This window comes from Crinia signifera, chromosome 3 (genome assembly GCF_055691185.1).
Source record: "Crinia signifera chromosome 3, ASM5569118v1, whole genome shotgun sequence".
NCBI lineage: Eukaryota > Metazoa > Chordata > Amphibia > Anura > Myobatrachidae > Crinia > Crinia signifera.
Window position 1 is genome coordinate 341,048,982 of NC_139219.1, and position 22,877 is coordinate 341,071,858.

Genomic DNA, 22,877 nt, shown 5'->3' on the forward strand with positions numbered 1-22,877 from the left:
ACACAGCGTACCTGTGTGTACTAGGCATGTACTACTTGTACTAGGCATACATTGCAGTGACGTAGACATTTAGCCTATATGGTACAGATAACACAGCATACCTGTGTGTACTAGGCATGTACTACTTGTACTAGGCATACATTGCAGTGACGTAGACATTTAGCCTATATGTTACAGATAACACAGCGTACCTGTGTGTACTAGGCATGTACTACTTGTACTAGGCATACATTGCAGTGACGTAGACATTTAGCCTATATGGTACAGATAACACAGCGTACCTGTGTGTACTGGGCATGTACTACTTGTACTAGGCATACATTGCAGTGACGTAGACATTTAGCCTATATGGTACAGATAACACAGCGTACCTGTATGTACTAGGCATGTACTACTTGTACTAGGCATACATTGCAGTGACGTAGACATTTATGGTACAGCCAACAGTCTGACAGGCAGTGATAGTGTTAAGGCTATATACAGTACACAGGAAGCTTGTATTATACTGCTTTCACATTGCAGAAATGGGTAATGACACGGTATTCTTAAAATGGGACTTTAAAACGGGTTTGAGCCTTGAGACCTTTCACATTGCAGGTGAAAACCATTTTAAAAATCATTTAATACCAGGGTTGCCGACCCTCCCGGAATTTGCGGGAGTCTCACGAAAATCGGGTCCTTCCTCCCGGCCCCCGGAAGGGTGGGCAACCGTCCCGGAATCAGGGGGACCCCCACTGAGCCCCCCGATCGCGGCATTTATATGCCGCAATCCGCGGGTCTCAGGGGAGGGGGCGGAGCTAAAACGGCACAATCGTGATGTTTTAGCCCCGCCCCCTCCATGGATATCAGTTATTTAGGATATTTCCCGTAATGGGGGTGTGGCTTAATGACGTCACAGTTAAGCCCCGCCCCAAAACGCGTATTGCAAGATTCCTCTCCGGGCTTCTCCCGCTACTCGCATGCGCTCCCAGCGGGGAGCGCGTTACTCACTGTGCCCTGCACTTGTGGTCCCCGGCATCCAGTGGCGGCTGTATGCTCCCCAGTGCCCGCTGCAGGTCCCCACCCATGAGTGGCGATGCAGCTCCGGACCCGGGTGATGGAGCAGCAGCGCAGGTGTCTGTGCAGACCCCCAGTGCTGCTGCTCTGTCACTGACAGCAGTCAGTGTAAAATAAAAATAAAAAATAAAAATGAAGTTAGGCTGCTAAAATAGCAGCCCCTCTAGTAGGTGCATCTGGCTCCTGCCAGCACCCGAAAAAACTGAGCTTCCTGGCCTGGAGGCGGGGTAGAGGAGGGGAGGAGCCCGGCTGCCTGGGAGGCAGTTCAAGTTTAACCTCTAGGGTGCCGGTGCTCTCCCATCTCCTTACTACCCACTGTAACGATGTGGCCCCTGATGTCTCCCGAAGGAGAAAAGGGGTAACGCTGTCACTGTCCCCCGCTGTCCTGTGACACTCCTATACCTTCTGTATTACCATGTACTACAGATAAGGGGTAACGCTGTCCCTGTCCCCTGCTCAGGGGGTTATACGGAGGCTCCCCATTCAGGTAGCAGGGGGGAGGGGCAGAGCAGCTTACGCTGATGACCCACGATGCAGTGCGCTGCCAGCAGTTTCAGAGACGGAACCTCGAACAGAGCTTGGTGGAAGAGAAGCTCCCGGGCAGTGGGACGTTTGCTGGGATCTGTTTCCAGACACTTCTGGATGAATTCCTGCAAAGGATAATGTTATAAACAACATATGTACCAATCAGTGCGGTACTAGCAGAGTCTGCACCACCCCACACCTGTACTGCACTATCCAACCAGGTTACGTACCACCCCACACCTGTACTGCACCACCCAACCAGGTTCTGCACCACCCCACACCTGTACTGCACCACCCAACCAGGTTCTGCACCACCCCACACCTGTACTGCACCATCCAACCAGGTTCTGCACCACCCCACACCTGTACTGCACTATCCAACCAGGTTCTGCACCACCCAACCAGGTTCTGCACCACCCCACACCTGTACTGCACCACCCAACCAGGTTCTGCACTACCAAACACCTGTACTGCACCATCCAACCAGGTTCTGCACCACCCCACACCTGTACTGCACCACCCCCACACCTGTACTGCACCATCCAACCAGGTTCTGCACCACCCCACACCTGTACTGCACCACCCCACACCTGTACTGCACCATCCAACCAGGTTCTGCACCACCCCACACCTGTACTGCACCACCCCACACCTGTACTGCACCATCCAACCAGGTTCTGCACCACCCCACACCTGTACTGCACCACCCCACACCTGTACTGCACCATCCAACCAGGTTACGTACCATCCCACACCTGTACTGCACCATCCCACACCTGTACTGCACCATCCCACACCTGTACTGCACCACCCCACACCTGTACTGCACCACCCAACCAGGTTCTGCACCACCCAACCAGGTTCTGCGCTACCAAACACCCGTACTGCACCATCCAACCAGGTTCTGTGCTACCAAACACCCTTACTGCACCATCCAACCAGGTTCTGCGCCACCAAACACCTGTACTGCACCATCAAACCAGGTTCTGCGCTACCATACACCTGTACTGCACCACCCAACCAGGTTCTGCGCCACCAAACACCTGTACTGCACCATCAAACCAGGTTCTGCGCTACCATACACCTGTACTGCACCACCCAACCAGGTTCTGCGCCACCCCACACCTGTACTGCACCACCCCACACCCATACTGCACCAACCAAGCAGGTTCTGCACCACCCCACACCCATACTGCACCACCCAAGCAGGTTCTGTGACACCCCATACCTGTACTGCACCATCCAACCAGGTTCTGCTCTACCCCACAGCCATACTGCACCACCCAAACCCATTCTGCACTACCCCGCACCAGGCGCTGTGCTACCCAACCCCCGCACTAGGGAGGGCAACTCACCCGCTGCAGTGGATCCTCTAGGAACTGGATGGCATTATTTATAGCCTCCTGGGGTACATAGGACGACTCTCCATTTCCCTGGATCTCTAGGACCGCCATCTGCAGAGAACGACACATGTTAGAATTATGGTGGATCTGCCCGTGCACAGTATTACTTCCGGAGATCTATTATGGTCACTACCTCTTACTGCCCCATGTCTGGCGGTGTGCACAGTATTACTTCCTGTGATCTATTATGGTCACTACCTCTTGCTGCCCCATGTCTGGCGGTATGCACAGTATTACTTCCTGTGATCTATTATGGCAACTAACTCTTGCTGCCCCATGTCTGGCGGTGTGCACAGTATTACTTCCTGTGATCTATTATGGGCACTACCTCTTACTGCCCCATGTCTGGCGGTATGCACAGTATTACTTCCAGTGATCTATTATGGTCACTACCTCTTACTGCCCCATGTCTGGCGGTGTGCACAGTATCACTTCCTGTGATCTATTATGGGCACTACCTCTTACTGCCCCATGTCTGGCGGTGTGCACAGTATCACTTCCTGTGATCTATTATGGTCACTATCTCTTGCTGCCCCATGTCTGGCGGTGTGCACAGTATTACTTCCTGTGATCTATTATGGTCACTACCTCTTGCTGCCCCATGTCTGGCGGTGTGCACAGTATCACTTCCTGTGATCTATTATGGTCACTACCTCTTGCTGCCCCATGTCTGGCGGTGTGCACAGTATCACTTCCAGTGATCTATTATGGTCACTACCTCTTACTGCCCCATGTCTGGCGGTGTGCACAGTATCACTTCCAGTGAGCTATTATGGTCACTACCTCTTGCTGCCCCATGTCTGGCGGTGTGCACAGTATCACTTCCAGTGAGCTATTATGGTCACTACCTCTTACTGCCCCATGTCTGGCGGTGTGCACAGTATTACTTCCTGTGATCTATTATAGTCACTACCTCTTGCTGCCCCATGTCTGGCGGTGTGCACAGTATCACTTCCTGTGATCTATTATGGTCACTACCTCTTGCTGCCCCATGTCTGGCGGTGTGCACAGTATCACTTCCAGTGATCTATTATGGTCACTACCACTTACTGCCCCATGTCTGGCGGTGTGCACAGTATTACTTCCTGTGATCTATTATGGGCACTATCTCTTGCTGCCCCATGTCTGGCGGTGTGCACAGTATCACTTCCTGTAATCTATTATGGTCACTACCTCTTACTGCCCCATGTCTGGCGGTGTGCACAGTATCACTTCCTGTGATCTATTATGGTCACCACCTCTTGCTGCCCCATGTCTGGCGGTATGCACAGTATCACTTCCAGTGATCTATTATGGTCACTACCTCTTACTGCCCCATGTCTGGCGGTGTGCACAGTATTACTTCCTGTGATCTATTATGGTCACTATCTCTTACTAACCCATGTCTGGCGGTGTGCACAGTATTACTTCCTGTGATCTATTATGGTCACTACCTCTTACTGCCCCATGTCTGGAGGTGTGCACAGTATCACTTCCTGTGATCTATTATGGGCACTACCTCTTACTGCCCCATGTCTGGCGGTGTGCACAGTATCACTTCCTGTGATCTATTATGGTCACTACCTCTTACTGCCCCATGTCTGGCGGTGTGCACAGTATCACTTCCTGTAATCTATTATGGTCACTACCTCTTACTGCCCCATGTCTGGCGGTGTGCACAGTATTACTTCCTGTGATCTATTATGGTCACTATCTCTTACTGCCCCATGTCTGGCGGTGTGCACAGTATCACTTCCTGTAATCTATTATGGTCACTATCTCTTACTGCCCCATGTCTGGCGGTGTGCACAGTATCACTTCCTGTGATCTATTATGGTCACTATCTCTTACTGCCCCATGTCTGGCGGTATGCACAGTATCACTTCCTGTAATCTATTATGGTCACTACCTCTTACTGCCCCATGTCTGGCGGTGTGCACAGTATCACTTCCTGTAATCTATTATGGTCACTACCTCTTACTGCCCCATGTCTGGCGGTGTGCACAGTATTACTTCCTGTGATCTATTATGGTCACTACCTCTTACTGCCCCATGTCTGGCGGTGTGCACAGTATCACTTCCTGTAATCTATTATGGTCACTACCTCTTACTGCCCCATGTCTGGCGGTGTGCACAGTATCACTTCCTGTGATCTATTATGGTCACTACCTCTTACTGCCCCATGTCTGGCGGTGTGCACAGTATCACTTCCTGTAATCTATTATGGTCACTACCTCTTACTGCCCCATGTCTGGCGGTGTGCACAGTATTACTTCCTGTGATCTATTATGGTCACTATCTCTTACTGCCCCATGTCTGGCGGTGTGCACAGTATCACTTCCTGTAATCTATTATGGTCACTACCTCTTACTGCCCCATGTCTGGCGGTGTGCACAGTATCACTTCCTGTGATCTATTATGGTCACTACCTCTTACTGCCCCATGTCTGGCGGTGTGCACAGTATCACTTCCTGTAATCTATTATGGTCACTACCTCTTACTGCCCCATGTCTGGCGGTGTGCACAGTATTACTTCCTGTGATCTATTATGGTCACTATCTCTTACTGCCCCATGTCTGGCGGTGTGCACAGTATCACTTCCTGTAATCTATTATGGTCACTACCTCTTACTGCCCCATGTCTGGCGGTGTGCACAGTATCACTTCCTGTGATCTATTATGGTCACTACCTCTTACTGCCCCATGTCTGGCGGTGTGCACAGTATCACTTCCTGTAATCTATTATGGTCACTACCTCTTACTGCCCCATGTCTGGCGGTGTGCACAGTATTACTTCCTGTGATCTATTATGGTCACTACCTCTTGCTGCCCCATGTCTGGCGGTATGCACAGTATTACTTCCTGTGAGCTATTATGGTCACTATCTCTTACTGCCCCATGTCTGGCGGTGTGCACAGTATCACTTCCTGTAATCTATTATGGTCACTATCTCTTACTGCCCCATGTCTGGCGGTGTGCACAGTATCACTTCCTGTGATCTATTATGGTCACTACCTCTTACTGCCCCATGTCTGGCGGTGTGCACAGTATTACTTCCTGTAATCTATTATGGTCACTACCTCTTACTGCCCCATGTCTGGCGGTGTGCACAGTGTTACTTCCTGTGATCTATTATGGTCACTATCTCTTACTGCCCCATGTCTGGCGGTGTGCACAGTATCACTTCCTGTGATCTATTATGGTCACTATCTCTTACTGCCCCATGTCTGGCGGTGTGCACAGTATCACTGCCAGGTACAGCCCATCAGTGCCCTCACCTCCAATGCACACATCCCAAAGGAGTAAATATCTACTGCTGTGGTCACATTGGTCACCTCTGAAATAGAAAATCAGACATTTATTATACACCAGCACATACATGACAGTACAACTTACATGCCAAGCTTACACGTACGAAACTACTCAGACACATGTATGCTACACACCACACATGTATGTTATACACTGCTCAGTTACAAGGCACATGCATGTTACACACAGCTAAGTGACATGCCACACGTATGCTATAACAAATAAAAAAAAATGGGGGGGGGGGGGGGCAGACTGTATCAACTGGTTCTTTGCTGCTATCACAGCCCAAAGGTGACCTCAGGGGCACGCTACATGTATGATGTTACACAAAGCATGCTACATGTATGATGTTAGACACAGACACAAGGGGACATCGGGGCATGCTACATGTATGATGTTACACACAGCCCCTAGGGGACATAAGGGCACGCTACATGTATGATGTTACACACAGCCCCTAGGGGACATAAGGGCACGCTACATGTATGATGTTACACACACAGCCCCTAGGGGACATAAGGGCACGCTACATGTATGATGTTACACACACAGCCCCTAGGGGACATAAGGGCATGCTCAGGGCTATTTTTGTGCAGGCTCCAGCAGGAACTGAGGCCCTTATTCTAGTTCACTCTTTCTGACAAAATATTTCTTAGATGGACAAAACCATGTGCACTGCAGGTGAGGCAGGTGTTACTTGTGCAGAGATAATTAGATTTGGGTGGGGTTTTACACCTGCCTCACCTGCAGTGCACATGGTTTTGTCCATCTAAGAAATATTTTGTCAGAAAGAGTGAACTAGAATAAGGGCCACAGTTCCTGCTAGAGCCTGCACAAAAATAGCCCTGGGCACGCTACATGTATGATGTTACACACACAGCCCCTAGGGGACATAAGGGCACGCTACATGTATGATGTTACACACAGCCCCTAGGAAGCACACACTATATATATATATATATATATATATGTATGAAATAGGTGATCGGCACTCCAGATTAATGTAGTGATGCCGCGGTGCCTTCCAGGGATGAATATAACACACACCACCCACCGTGTCCCCCCGCAGGGTAGGGAGATTGAAGTAGGACCTACGGTACTTTTTGATGTATCACTAAAAATACTTTTTCAAGTCCGTGGAGTGCCGCCTCTCAGTCGCACTACCCTGCGGGGGGACACGGTGGGTGGTGTGTGTTATATTCATCCCTGGAAGGCACCGATGTCCCCTAGGGGCTGTGTGTGTGTGAGTGTGTATAATATATATATTTATTACACACACATACACCTATATACACCGCACATAGTACACGCTATGTTATACCAGCACTGCACACGCTGCACATACTACACGCTATGTTATACCAGCACTGCACACATACTACACGATATGTTAGCGCCGCACACGTACCACCATATTCCGGTGCAAAAAAATGCAAATTCTTCTGCTCCTCCCGACACGTCTTCACATGGTTGTTGATGGTATCTGGGGCCACTGGGAAGAAGACAGGTGTCATTTATCATCATCATCACCATGACACAGGGAACACACATGTAGTATGAGGATCTCACATACAGTATATACCGGGACTCAGGGATCAGTAAGGCATGTAAGCCAGAACGCACAGGTAATACGGGAGGGTAAGCAGGCACTCAGTGGTCACCAGTCAGGCGAGGGTAAGCAGGCACTCAGTGGTCACCAGTCAGGCGAGGGTAAGCAGGCACTCAGTGGTCACCAGTCAGGCGAGGGCAAGCAGGCACTCAGTGGTCACCAGTCAGGCGAGGGCAAGCAGGCACTCAGTGGTCACCAGTCAGGCGAGGGTAAGCAGGCACTCAGTGGTCACCAGTCAGGCGAGGGTAAGCAGGCACTCAGTGGTCACCAGTCAGGCGAGGGTAAGCAGGCACTCAGTGGTCACCAGTCAGGCGAGGGTAAGCAGGCACTCAGTGGTCACCAGTCAGGCGAGGGTAAGCAGGCACTCAGTGGTCACCAGTCAGGCGAGGGTAAGCAGGCACTCAGTGGTCACCAGTCAGGCGAGGGTAAGCAGGCACTCAGTGGTCACCAGTCAGGCGAGGGTAAGCAGGCACTCAGTGGTCACCAGTCAGGCGAGGGTAAGCAGGCACTCAGTGGTCACCAGTCAGGCGAGGGTAAGCAGGCACTCAGTGGTCACCAGTCAGGCGAGGGTAAGCAGGCACTCAGTGGTCACCAGTCAGGCCAGGGTAAGCAGGCACTCAGTGGTCACCAGTCAGGCCAGGGTAAACAGGCACTCAGTGGTCACCAGTCAGGCCAGGGTAAGCAGGCACTCAGTGGTCACCAGTCAGGCGAGGGTAAGCAGGCACTCAGTGGTCACCAGTCAGGCGAGGGTAAGCAGGCACTCAGTGGACACCAGTCAGGCGAGGGTAAGCAGGCACTCAGTGGACACCAGTCAGGCGAGGGTAAGCAGGCACTCAGTGGTCACTAGTCAGGTGAGGGTAAGCAGGCACTCAGTGGTCACCAGTCAGGTGAGGGTAAGCAGGCACTCAGTGGTCACCAGTCAGGTGAGGGTAAGCAGGCACTCAGTGGTCACCAGTCAGGTGAGTGTAAGCAGGCACTCAGTGGTCACCAGTCAGGTGAGTGTAAGCAGGCACTCAGTGGTCACCAGTCAGGTGAGTGGAACTGGACTGGGAGTAATTAGCTGAGGCGAGTGAAGGATGGCACATACACCCCATAGCGTGTGAAATGGTGGCCATTACATACATGTATCTGCTCTTACATCCCATGGCGTGTGACCCTATTTGGGCTAGGTTATAGCTTCTTATTATACATGAGGTGCGGCTATTTACATAATGCAGTTATATGCCGCACACTTCCTCTGCCTTCCCCCACTGCATCATTTCCCGTGCAGCACCGCATTATCTGTCCTCTGTCTCACCGGCGCACAGATCTGACCGCAGTGCTAGATCTGATGAGCGTAAGGGGGGGGGGGACACACACACACACACGAATCTAGCACCGCAATCAGCTTCTCGGCCAAACACTGTCAGAGAGATGTGTGGGCTGGTGCATTATCCCGATGGAGGCCCCTGTCTTCAGGTTCTTTCCAGCAAAGCTTCTGAAAAAACTAGAAATAACCTTGCTGTAGGTTGGATTTCCTATGATGTACGGTCTCCATGCTCGGTGGTGATGGCGATGTCAGCGGATAATCTCCCGCACAGGTGTTACCAGTAACGGGCAGGTATGTGCGTCTATGTGTGACGTGTCAGCGGGTAATCTCCCGCACAGGTGTTACTAGTAACGGGCAGGTATGTGCGTCTATGTGTGACGTGTCAGCGGGTAATCTCCCGCACAGGTGTTACTAGTAACGGGCAGGTATGTGCGTCTATGTGTGACGTGTCAGCGGGTAATCTCCCGCACAGGTGTTACTAGTAACGGGCAGGTATGTGCGTCTCTGTATGACGTGTCAGCAGGTAATCTCCCGCACAGGTGTTACTAGTAACGGGCAGGTATGTGCGTCTCTGTGTGACGTGTCAGCAGGTAATCTCCTGCACAGGTGTTACTAGTAACGGGCAGGTATGTGCGTCTCTGTGTGACGTGTCAGCGGGTAATCTCCCGCACAGGTGTTACTAGTAACGGGCAGGTGTGTGCGTCTGTGTGACGTGTCAGCGGGTAATCTCCTGCACAGGTGTTACTAGTAACGGGCAGGTATGTGTGTCTGTGTGACGTGTCAGCAGGTTATCTCCTGCACAGGTGTTACCAGTAATGGGCAGGTGTGTGCGTCTCTGTGTGACGTGTCAGCAGGTAATCTCCAGCACAGGTGTTACTAGTAACGGGCAGGTGTGTGCGTCTGTGTGACGTGTCAGCAGGTAATCTCCTGCACAGGTGTTACCATTAACGGGCAGGTATGAGCGTCTCTGTGTGACGTGTCAGCAGGTAATCTCCCGCACAGGTGTTACTAGTAACGGGCAGGTATGTGCGTCTCTGTGTGACGTGTCAGCGGGTAATCTCCCGCACAGGTGTTACTAGTAATGGGCAGGTATGTGCGTCTCTGTGTGACGTGTCAGCAGGTAATCTCCTGCACAGGTGTTACTAGTAACGGGCAGGTATGTGCGTCTCTGTGTGACGTGTCAGCAGGTAATCTCCTGCACAGGTGTTACTAGTAACGGGCAGGTGTGTGCGTCTGTGTGACGTGTCAGCAGGTAATCTCCTGCACAGGTGTTACTAGTAACGGGCAGGTATGTGCGTCTCTGTGTGACGTGTCAGCAGGTAATCTCCCGCACAGGTGTTACTAGTAACGGGCAGGTATGTGCGTCTCTGTGTGACGTGTCAGCAGGTAATCTCCCGCACAGGTGTTACTAGTAACGGGCAGGTATGTGCGTCTCTGTGTGACGTGTCAGCAGGCAATCTCCTGCACAGGTGTTACTAGTAACGGGCAGGTATGTGCGTCTCTGTGTGACGTGTCAGCAGGTAATCTCCCGCACAGGTGTTACTAGAAACGGGCAGGTATGTGCGTCTCTGTGTGACGTGTCAGCGGGTAATCTCCCGCACCGGTGTTACTAGTAACGGGCAGGTGTGTGCGTCTGTGTGACGTGTCAGCAGGTAATCTCCCACACAGGTGTTACTAGTAACGGGCAGGTATGTGCGTCTCTGTGTGACGTGTCAGCAGGTAATCTCCCGCACAGGTGTTACTAGTAACGGGCAGGTATGAGCGTCTCTGTGTGACGTGTCAGCGGGTAATCTCCTGCACAGGTGTTACTAGTAACGGGCAGGTGTGTGCGTCTCTGTGTGACGTGTCAGCAGGTAATCTCCCGCACAGGTGTTACTAGTAACGGGCAGGTATGAGCGTCTCTGTGTGACGTGTCAGCAGGTAATCTCCTGCACAGGTGTTACTAGTAACGGGCAGGTATGAGCGTCTCTGTGTGACGTGTCAGCAGGTAATCTCCTGCACAGGTGTTACTAGTAACGGGCAGGTGTGTGCGTCTCTGTGTGACATGTCAGCAGGTAATCTCCTGCACAGGTGTTACTAGTAACGGGCAGGTATGTGCGTCTGTGTGACGTGTCAGCAGGTAATCTCCCGCACAGGTGTTAATAGTAACGGGCAGGTATGTGCGTTTCTGTGTGACGTGTCAGCAGGTAATCTCCTGCACAGGTGTTACTAGTAACGGGCAGGTATGTGCGTCTCTGTGTGACGTGTCAGCAGGTAATCTCCCGCACAGGTGTTACTAGTAACGGGCAGGTATGAGCGTCTCTGTGTGACGTGTCAGCAGGTAATCTCCTGCACAGGTGTTACTAGTAACGGGCAGGTATGAGCGTCTCTGTGTGACGTGTCAGCAGGTAATCTCCTGCACAGGTGTTACTAGTAACGGGCAGGTATGTGCGTCTCTGTGGGAAAACTAGACTTATGTCTTACCTGTTAAATCTTTCTTCGACGATGTCGGGGGCCACAGGGATTACAGTGGGTAGACCATTCCAGCACAATAAAAGGTTAAACTTCTTGACTGCTCCCACGTCAGCCAGGCTCCTCCCCGCCTCCAGGCCAGGCTCCTCCTCTCCTCTACCCCGCCTCCAGGCCCAGCTACTTTCAGTTTGTACAAAGCCAGGCAGGAGACAAGATAGAAGGAAGAGAAACCCATACAGAAACCCACCCAAAAATACTGTATGTATGTGTTGTGTTGTGTGTGTGTTGAGAAACCATAACTGTAACATGTGCGAGTTCCCTCAACAGAGGAACCTTTAACTGAGTTCACTCAATGGAGGAACTATGACCTCCAATACCAATGAAGCAGGCGTGGCAGGGAGGGATCCCTGTGGCCCCTGACGTCCTCGAAGTAAGGATTTAACAGGTAAGACATAAATCTTGTTATATTCTTCAGGACACGTCAGGGGCCCCAGTGGAACATCCTAAAGCAGCCACCTAAGGGTGGGGACGTGCCTGTGTCGAAGTCCTGGGAGGCAAATGTGTCGAATACATAGAAGCGTAACAAAGTATTAGCGGACGACCAAGTCGCCGCCTTGCAGAGTTGCTCTGCCCCTAACAGCCCAAGACGGACCCCCAGACCTCGTGGAAAGAGCCCAGACCCCCGCAGGAACCGGGAGGGAGGTGCTTAAGTAAGCCTGCTTGATAACAGACCTCGGCCATCGGGCAATAGTCTGCCTGGTAACAGGCCAACCCCCCTTCTGAAATCCATAGGAGGACAAAGAGGGAGTCAGATTTCCGAAGTGTTCTAGCGCGACGCACATAGAAACGCAAAACACAGACCACATCCAGGGAACACTGCTCAGGAGAGGCATCAGGCCTATGAAAGGCAGGGGCCACTATCTCCTGGTTGACAAAACTTAGACACCACCTTGGGGAGGTGTGAAGGAACGGTCTGAAGAACCGCCCTGTCAGGAGGGAAGACCAGGAAAGGAGACTGACAGGACAGAGCCGACAGATCAGACACCCTCCAGGCCGAAGCAATGGCCAACAGGAAAATAGTTTTCCAGGTAAGCCAGCAAAGGTCCACCTACCTCAAGGGTTCAAAAGGGGCACCCTGATGGGCCATAAGAACCAGAGAAAGATCCCACGGAGCAACCGGGGGAACAAACGGAGGTTGGATACGCAGGACCCCCTGCAAGAAAGTGCTGACATCCTGCAACAAAGCCAAACAAAGGCCCTTATTCAGATCTGATTGCAGTACAAATTTGTTCTCAAAATGGGCAGAACCATGTGCACTGCAGGTGGGGCAGAGGTTACATGTGCAGAGAGAGTTACATTTGGGTGGGTGTGTTGAAACTGAAATGTAAATTGCAGTGTCAAAATAATGCAGCCAGTATTTACCCTGCACAGAAACAAAATAACTCACCCAAATCTAACTCTCTCTATACATGTTCCATCTGCCCCACCTGCAGTGCGCATGGTTTTGGCGGAGAGCCCGCAGGACCGCCCTCAATTCGAGGACACTGATGGAAAACAGGTATAACTGAATTCCACAGCCCCGGAAAAAGATTTCTGACACGTGAGACTGGCGGTGATTAGGAGAGTCCACCTGTGGATCCAAACTGTCTCCATTCCATGAGGTTCTGATCCACAAGCCACTGGGACAGGGAGATCCTTACTGCTGGTGGGTTTGTAGAGTGGAGTACAGCCCGACCATTTGTTGAGGATCTCTTGCTGGATAGGGCGAGAGTGGCATTGCGCATACTCAGCCATGTCGAAGGCCGACACCATGGAGCTGAGGACCTTCATGCAGGTATGGATATACACCTGAGGGAGAGGAGACGCCAAACACGGGACTGCAGGTGTCCAACAGGGTCCCCAGATGAACCATGGAAGACTTGGGCCATTTGGTGATCCAGCCGGGACATTCCAGGAGCTCCCCTTGGTAAAGTGTGCTTGGAGAACCTCGGGCGACTGTGCCAGGATCAACAGGTCGTCCAGATACGGAAGGATCCGGATACCCTGCTTGCGAAGTCTGCTGCCCATTACTGCCATGACCTTCGTGGATAGGCTGAAGGGTAGAGCCTGAAACTGGAAATGACGGTCTTGCAGTGCAAACCACAGAAACCGTTCCCGTTTGATGGGAATATGTAGATCTGCATCCTGCAATCCCCCGGTTGTAAGGTCATAACAATGGACCTCAAGGTTTCCATCCTGAACTTTGGTACCCTGACAAATTTGTTAAGCCTAGGAAAATAGCTAAAGGAAATCGCAGCGCTGTGTTCTAGGTTATACTGCTTCAAGTTTCTCAAATACAATGTCTTTATCAGTAACAGCGGTGACGTTCAGGTATTTCTCGCCAAAGAAATTCAGTCCTCATTTCTTTAAAGAAAATTTGTTGAGCCATTTGAGATTTAGGATAGGATGGAAAGACCCAGAAGAGGCTGGCATAAAAACCTGTGCTGAGACATGGGAACGGGAGCTATGACCCCGAATGACAGTAGCTTCTGGATGGCCTGCTCCAGCACTGGGAGAACTTGTGGAAAAGGGCGAAAGATTATGGAGTGGCCTTGGGAGACCACATCCCAAACCCATGCATCTGTCGTGGATTTCAGCCAGACACCTAAAAACCGGACCAGGTGACCACCCAACCTGGGATCCCCTAGGCGGAGAGCAGCCCGTCATGCTGAGGGTTTATCCTCAGGCTTATATTCAGCAAGCCTGGTGGTCAAGGGACATTTGCCCTTGGCCTTAGAGGACTTTGCAAGATGGGGCAGAGTTCTTGTGAAAGACTGCCCCCTACCCCGAAAAAGAAAGGACTGGAATGCCATACGGGGACGTGGAGTAGGAGTGGGCAGCAGAAAAGCTGCTTTGGAAGCAGCCACTGTGGCGCCAATTTTGTCCAATTCCGATCCAAATAAGAGGGAACCCGCAAAATGGAGAGCCTTCCATGAGCGGAGCCACAGAGACTGCCGCGCCGCAACAGCCGAGGCAGACATGCGGGAGGTAAGGGTGGCTGCATCTAGTGCAGCCTGATGCATGATGTCAATAGTGGGCAACTGCACTACCCTCCTCCGCAACATTATTTGCGAGGGCGGTAGTGCACTTAGCCACCCAGGCAGACGCCAGGGTAGGACGAGCCTCCGCCCTGGAGGTTGTATAGATGAGCTTAAGAAAGTTCTCCATCTTCCGGTCAGCAAAATACTTAAGGGATGCGGTTGGAATGGGGAGATTAGAGGAGCGCAAGATCTTAGCGACATGTGCGTCCACCTTAGGGGCTGTATCCCTGTACTCCTGAGGAAAAGTGATTTAGGGAAAACCACTAGTCTGTATGGGAGGCTTAACAGATGGTCCCGAAGACATGGGGTTCAGCAGTGTCTTGTACATGTAAGACCTCTCTGACTGCTGTTACCAGGGCCCCAACATCGATGCGTGCCACAGTGTTGCCCTTTGGGGCGTCATCATTATCATCATCATCCTTGTCATCAAAGAGGTGTCCCGCCCCATTCTCACTGTATCAGTGTCCTGAGGGAAGGGGCCCCCCTGACCAGGGCCTTACTGCTTCCAGGATTACTCTGTAAGGATGGGTGCCCTGAACCGAGGCTGCCAAAGCATGTGCCCAGACAGGCTCCTCCACAAGGGGGCACTCGCTGGAGACGTGGATGGCCCTGGCCGCAGGGACGGTGCAGACGAGAGCTTATCTACTAACTGCGACATAACCTGAGTAAGGGACTGAGAGGAAGCTGCCACAGGGGGCTGCACATGTGCATTGATACCCCTCCTCAAGCTGGGGTACCAGGACACCAATATAGAGGCCCCTGTGTCACTACCGCTGCCCCCTGACATTGTACAAGAGGCAGCTAGACTGGTACAGTAACACAATATACGTCTGCCAGGCAGTGATGGTGTTATTACAGTATAAGTCACAGCGCCCATACAGAGGCATACAATGCAAATAATAACCTGGCACTGAGCTCCGCAAATCACTATGGCCGGCAGGAGCATAAAGGACTGTAACCCGTCATCCTTGTAGGAGGGGTACAGGGGGGACTTGCCCAAGTGGCCCGGCAGGAATGGCTGAGAGCTCTCCGTGTCCCTCCACACGTGCAGCAGGAAGAGACCAGGGGAGGAGACTCACATGGGTATATCCTTCCTCCTGTCTCTGGGGGAGGGGCTGTGTGAGGAGAGCCCACTCCCCCTACTAGCAAAAGGCGGCCAGGGACTTGTGACTCATGCGGCCCCACTCACCAGCGCCGCTGCACGCACACACACACACACACACATATATTCTTCCTGGTGGTCTAGCGGGACGGAAGGCAGACCTGTCTGGCTGCCTGGCGATCCCCCTTGCCGGACTGTTACAGCCGGAGGCGGGGAAGAGGAGGGGAGGAGCCTAGCCTGGAGGCGGGGTAGAGGAGGGGAGGAGCCTGGCTGACCTGGTGCTGGAATGGTCGCTCATCCGCTCTCTGACCACTGTAATTCCTGTAGCCCCTGACATCTCCCGAATAAATCCGGTCACAGTGGCCGTGCGTCTCTCCAGGCTTCCCGGATGTCTGTATCCACCCCTCAGCAGAACCATCATGTTATCATGCCTGACAGTCTCTGTGCTGCTATTACTGTCTCCATGGTCATTGCCACACTGACACCATGGGCAGTACCAACTATTTTCTCCATTTTCATTTGTGTAAGGTCTCCAGGATCTCATCATCCTCACGGCTATTACACAGGAGAAGGTGACATACATGTAGCACACGGGAAGACGGTGCTGTATCATGCTGCTCTATTTCTGTACCGACACCCAGGAAATACACGCCTTCTCCCAACACCGTCTGTGCGATAGGGGGACCTGTACTAGTGTTCTGGGGTAGCCCAGGTCAGTGTCCCCCCCGCTCCTTGTACAGCCACACCGTCTGTATGATGGGGGGGGGACCTGTACTAGTGTACTGGGGTAGCCCAGGTCAGTGTCCCCCCGCTCCCTGTACAGCCACACCGTCTGTGCGATAGGGGGACCTGTACTAGTGATCTGGGGTAGCCCAGGTCAGTGTCCCCCCGCTCCCTGTACAGCCACACCGTCTGTGCGATAGGGGGACCTGTACTAGTGTTCTGGGGTAGCCCAGGTCAGTGTCCCCCCGCTCCCTGTACAGCCACACCGTCTGTGCGATAGGGGGACCTGTACTAGTGTTCTGGGGTAGCCCAGGTCAGTGTCCCCCCGCTCCCTGTACAGCCACACCGTCTGTGCGATAGGGGGACCTGTACTAGTGTTCTGGGGTAGCCCAGGTCAGTGTCCCCCCACTCCCTGTACAGCCACACCGTCTGTGCGATAGGGGGGGGGGGGGGACCTGTACTAGTGTTCTGGGGTAGCCCAGGTCAGTGTCCCCCCGCTCCCTGTACAGCCACACCGTCTGTATGATGGGGGGGGACCTGTACTAGTGTTCTGGGGTAGCCCACGTCAGTGTCCCCCCGCTCCCTGTACAGCCACACCGTCTGTGCGATAGGGGGACCTGTACTAGTGTTCTGGGGTAGCCCAGGTCAGTGTCCCCCCGCTCCCTGTACAGCCACACCGTCTGTGCGATAGGGGGACCTGTACTAGTGATCTGGGGTAGCCCAGGTCAGAGTCCCCTCCGCTCCCTGTACAGCCACACCGTCTGTGCGATAGGGGGACCTGTACTAGTGATCTGGGGTAGCCCAGGTCAGAGTCCCCCCCGCTCCCTGTACAGCCACACCGTCTGTGCGATAGGGGGACCTGTACTAGTGATCTGGGGTAGCCCAGGTCAGTGTCCCCCCCCCCGCTCCCTGTACAGCCACACCGTCTGTGCGATAGGGGGGGGGGACCTGTACTAGTGTTCTGGGGTAGCCCAGGTCAGTGTCCCCACGCTCCCTGTACAGCCACACCGTCTGTGCGATAGGGGGGACCTGTACTAGTGTTCTGGAGTAGCCCAGGTCAGTGTCCCCCCGCTCCCTGTACAGCCACACCGTCTGTGCGATAGGGGGAAACCTGTACTAGTGTTCTGGGGTAGCCCAGGTCAGTGTCCCCCCCCGCTCCCTGTACAGCCACACCGTCTGTGCGATAGGGGGGGGACCTGTAATAGTGTTCTGGGGTAGCCCAGGTCAGTGTCCCCCCGCTCCCTGTACAGCCACACCGTCTGTGCGATAGGGGGACCTGTACTAGTGTTTTGGGGTAGCCAGGTCAGAGTCCCCCCCCCCTCCCTGTACAGCCACACTGTCTGTGCGATGGGGGGGGGGCCTGTACTAGTGATCTGGGGTAGCCCAGGTCAGTGTCCCCCCCCGCTCCCTGGACAGCCACACCGTTTGTGCGATAGAGGGACCTGTACTAGTGATCTGGGGTAGCCCAGGTCAGTGAACCGCCGCTCCCTGTACAGCCACACCATCTGTGCGATAGGGGGACCTGTACTAGTGATCTGGGGTAGCCCAGGTCAGTGTCCCCCCCGCTCCCTGGACAGCCACATCGTTTGTGCGATAGGGGGACCTGTACTAGTGTTCTGGGGTAGCCCAGGTCAGTGTCCCCCCGCTCCCTGTACAGCCACACCGTCTGTGCGATAGGGGGACCTGTACTAGTGTTCTGGGGTAGCCAGGTCAGAGTCCCCCCCCCCCTCCACCCGCTCCCTGTACAGCCACACTGTCTGTGCGATGGGGGGGGGGCCTGTACTAGTGATCTGGGGTAGCCCAGGTCAGTGTCCCCTCCGCTCCCTGTAGAGCCACACTGTCTGTGCGATAGGGGGACCTGTACTAGTGATCTGGGGTAGCCCAGCTCAGTGTCCCCCCCGCTCCCTGTACAGCCACACCGTCTGTGCGATAGGGGGACCTGTACTAGTAATCTGGGGTAGCCCAGGTCAGAGTCCCCCCTCTCCCTGTACAGCCACACTGTCTGTGCAATAGGGGGACCTGTACTAGTGATCTGGGGTAGCCCAGCTCAGTGTCCCCCCCCCCCCCCCGCTCACTGTACAGCCACACCGTCCGTGCGATAGGGGGACCTGTACTAGTGATCTGGGGTAGCCCAGCTCAGTGTCCCCCCCCCCCCCCGCTCCCTGTACAGCCACACCGTCCGTGCGATAGGGGGACCTGTACTAGTGATCTGGGGTAGCCCAGCTCAGTGTCCCCCCCCCTCCTTGTACAGTCACACCGTCTGTGCGATAGGGAGGGGGGGACCTGTACTAGTGTTCTGGGGTAGCAGAGGTCAGTGTCCCCCCCCGCTCCCTGTACAGCCACACAGTCTGTGCGATAGGGGGGGGGGGACCTGCACTAGTGTTCTGGGGTAGCCCAGCTCAGTGCCCCCCCCCCCGCTCCCTGTACAGCCACACCGTCTGTGCGATAGGGGGACCTGTACTAGTGATCTGGGGTAGCCCAGCTCAGTGTCCCCCCCCCTCCTTGTACAGTCACACCGTCTGTGCGATAGGGGGGGGGGGGACCTGTACTAGTGTTCTGGGGTAGCAGAGGTCAGCGTCCCCCCCCGCTCCCTGTACAGCCACACAGTCTGTGCGATAGGGGGACCTGTACTAGTGATCTGGGGTAGCCCAGCTCAGTGTCCCCCCCCCCCTCCTTGTGCAGTCACACCGTCTGTGCGATAGGGAGGGGGGGACCTGTACTAGTGTTCTGGGGTAGCAGAGGTCAGTGTGTCCCCCCCCGCTCCCTGTACAGCCACACCGTCTGTGCGATAGGGGGACCTGTACTAGTGTTCTGGGGTAGCCCAGGTCAGTGTCCCCCCGCTCCCTGTACAGCCACACAGTCTGTGCGATAGGGGGGGGGGGGGACCTGTACTAGTGTTCTGGGGTAGCCCACGTCAGTGTCCCCCCGCTCCCTGTACAGCCACACCGTCTGTGCGATAGGGGGACCTGTACTAGTGTTCTGGGGTAGCCCAGGTCAGTGTCCCCCCGCTCCCTGTACAGCCACACAGTCTGTGCGATAGGGGGGGGGGGGACCTGTACTAGTGTTCTGGAGTAGCCCAGGTCAGTGTCCCCCCGCTCCCTGTACAGCCACACCGTCTGTGCGATAGGGGGACCTGTACTAGTGTTCTGGAGTAGCCCAGGTCAGTGTCCCCCCCCCGCTCCCTGTACAGCCACACAGTCTGTGCGATAGGGGGGGGGGGGGGACCTGCACTAGTGTTCTGGGGTAGCCCAGGTCAGTGTCCCCACCCCTCTCCCTGTAGAGACACACCTTGTATGTCTGTGATAATCCCAGTACCTTGTTACAATGGCTTTGGGGGGTTAATAAGGGGAACACATTTCCGCTGATTGGGATAATAGATCCGTAAGAACAAATACTATTAGTTTCCAGTATATTTATTTGGCGCTACCGCCACTTACCCCCCTCTGGCCCATGGTGCTCACAGGGATCTGACTGCGTTCTCTCACTTACAGATAGGCGCTGTGGGGCGAAATCATAGACCGCCACAGTCCGTCAGTTCATGTCTCAGGTTTATCAGCTACACATCACTAAGACACAGCACAAATACAGGCCACGGACGCACAGATATCCCAGCCTTACCGTCCCCTCGGGAATATCTGTACGTCCTGCATACAATCACTGCCATTTTCCCAGAAGCTCCAGGAAAACTGATGGGATGAGACCATGACCCCCTTCTAGATCTCATCCCCCCCCCCCCCCCCCCACCCCCAGCATAGAGCATCAAGAAGCAAGCAGCAGTGGGGACACAGCAGACCCAGGGGAGGGGAGGAATGCAATGAGGATGAGAGAGAGGGGGGAGCTGAGCCATCTATGGGGGAGGACATGCACATACAGGGGGCTCCCACATGCTACGGAGCTGCCCAGGGAGAGAAGATGGGGATCCAGCAGTCACCCGTGTAACAAGGACTGCATGTTACATGGCCGAGTGCTCTCAGCTGAACATAGAAACATGGCAATAACAGGTAACATCACAGCAGCTGAAAATTCATCTCACCATTAGCAAATATCCTATGAAAGACTGGTGTGGAGACAGAGCAGCCGAAGCGGGAGATAAAACCAGACAAGTCAATGAGTGGATGGAACGGCTGGGAGAGGAGGGGTGTGTCACAGTCATCATTATCACCAACACACACACAGGCCGCCTCCCTCCACCGCCTGCTTGCCCAGGGGCCGCCTCCCACAGCCACGTGCTAGCCAGGGTGCCGCCTCCATTTGACATGTGCTTGCCCAGGGGCCGCCTCCCTCCGCCGCCTGCTTGCCCAAGGGCCGCCTCCCTCCGACATGTGCTTCCCAGGGGCCACCTTCTTCTTCTGACATGAGCATGGCACCAGGCCACGTTGCTTCAACTCATGGATAGCCCTGGGCCTCCTCCCTCTGACGTGGGCATATAAAACGCTTTCTCCTCAGATGTGTGCCCCATGCGATACCACGCACTGCGCGTGCACCTGCAGCACTTGATCATTTGTGTGGGGGCCAGGATTTCTAGCCCCGCCCCATCTCAGCATTATCCGGCCTGATCATTATGATGGTGGAGTGTAATTAGCCTCCTGATGGCGGCAGCCCACATGTCGTCCTTCTGACGCACATGCCCCAGACAGTTTCCAGGTGACCACAAGCACACAGCCTCCTGTGTCTACGCTCAGCACAGCAGACTCACGCCACAAGGACCCAGCTCCCCCAGGAGGCCGCACACCAGACTCCCGCCACATTCCTCAGGCGGCACAAGGACCCAGCGCCCCCAGGAGGCCGCACACAAGACTCACGCCACAAGGACCCAGCTCCCCAAGGAGGCCGCACACCAGACTCCCGCCACATTCCTCAGGCGACACAAGGACCCAGCTCCCCCAGGAGGCCGCACACCAGACTCCCGCCACATTCCTCAGGCGGCACAAGAACGCAGCGCCCTCAGAAGGCCGCACACCAGACTCCCGCCACATTCCTCAGGCGGCACAAGGACCCAGCGCCCCCAGGAGACCGCACACAAGACTCACGCCACAAGAACCCAGCGCCCCCAGACGGCCGCACACCAAACTCCCGCCACATTCCTCAGGCGGCACAAGGACCCAGCGCCCCCAGGAGACCGCACACAAGACTCCCGCCACATTCCTCAGGCGGCACAAGGACCCAGCGCCCCCAGGAGACCGCACACCAAACTCCCGCCACATTCCTCAGGCGGCACAAGGACCCAGCTCCCCCAGGAGGCCGCACACCAGACTCCCGCCACATTCCTCAGGCGGCACAAGGACCCAGCGCCCTCAGAAGGCCGCACACCAGACTCCCGCCACATTCCTCAGGCGGCACAAGGACCCAGCTCCCCCAGGAGGCCGCACACCAGACTCCCGCCACATTCCTCAGGCGGCACAAGGACCCAGCGCCCTCAGAAGGCCGCACACCAGACTCCCGCCACATTCCTCAGGCGGCACAAGGACCCAGCGCCCCCAGGAGGCCGCACACCAGACTCCCGCCACATGGACCCAGCGCCCCCAGAAGGCCGCACACAAGACTCACGCCACAAGGACCCAGCTCCCCCAGGAGGCCGCACACCAGACTCCCGCCACATGGACCCAGCGCCCCCAGGAGGCCGCACACCAGACTCCCGCCACATTCCTCAGGCGGCACAAGGACCCAGCTCCCCCAGGAGGCCGCACACCAGACTCCCTCCACATTCCTCAGGCGGCACAAGGACACAGCGCCCTCAGAAGGCCGCACAGCACACTCCCTCCACATTCCTCAGGCGGCACAAGGACACAGCGCCCTCAGAAGGCCGCACAGCACACTCCCTCCACATTCCTCAGGCGGCACAAGGACACAGCGCCCTCAGAAGGCCGCACAGCACACTCCCTCCACATTCCTCAGGCGGCACAAGTACATAGTGCCCCAAGAAGGCTGGACACCAGACTCCCGCCACATCGATCAGATGGCACAAGGACCCAGCGCCCTCAGAAGGCCGCCTAGCAGACTCCCGCCACATTCCTCAGGCGGCACAAGTACATAGTGCCCCAAGAAGGCCGCACACCAGACTCCCGCCACATTCCTCAGGCGGCACAAGGACCCAGCGCTCTCAGAAGGCCGCACAGCAGACTCCCGAAACATTCCTCAGGCGGCAGAAGGACACAACGCCCCCAGGAGGCTGCACAGCAGACTCCCGCCACATTCCTCAGGCGACACAAGGACCCAGCACCCTCAGAAGGCCACACAGCAGACACGCCACATTCCTCAGGTGGCACAAGGACACAGCGCCCCTGGAGGCCGCACAGCAGACACGTCACATTCTTCAGGCAACACAAGGA

At 54.8% G+C, this 22,877-nt stretch overlaps 1 protein-coding gene across 1 annotated transcript in view; it reads right to left on the minus strand.

The window, feature by feature from the left end:
- The window catches only part of NRBP1 (nuclear receptor binding protein 1), a 106,043-nt gene that overhangs the window by 46,358 nt on the left and 36,808 nt on the right, over window positions 1-22,877 (minus strand). The window contains exons 7-11 of the mRNA XM_083175121.1: window positions 20,582-20,605; window positions 7,683-7,766; window positions 6,241-6,299; window positions 2,937-3,035; window positions 1,574-1,706 (exon numbers count right to left, since the gene is read on the minus strand). Coding sequence (XP_083031247.1) covers window positions 1,574-1,706; window positions 2,937-3,035; window positions 6,241-6,299; window positions 7,683-7,766; window positions 20,582-20,605 — 399 coding nt within the window. The remainder of the gene's footprint in view (window positions 1-1,573; window positions 1,707-2,936; window positions 3,036-6,240; window positions 6,300-7,682; window positions 7,767-20,581; window positions 20,606-22,877) is intronic.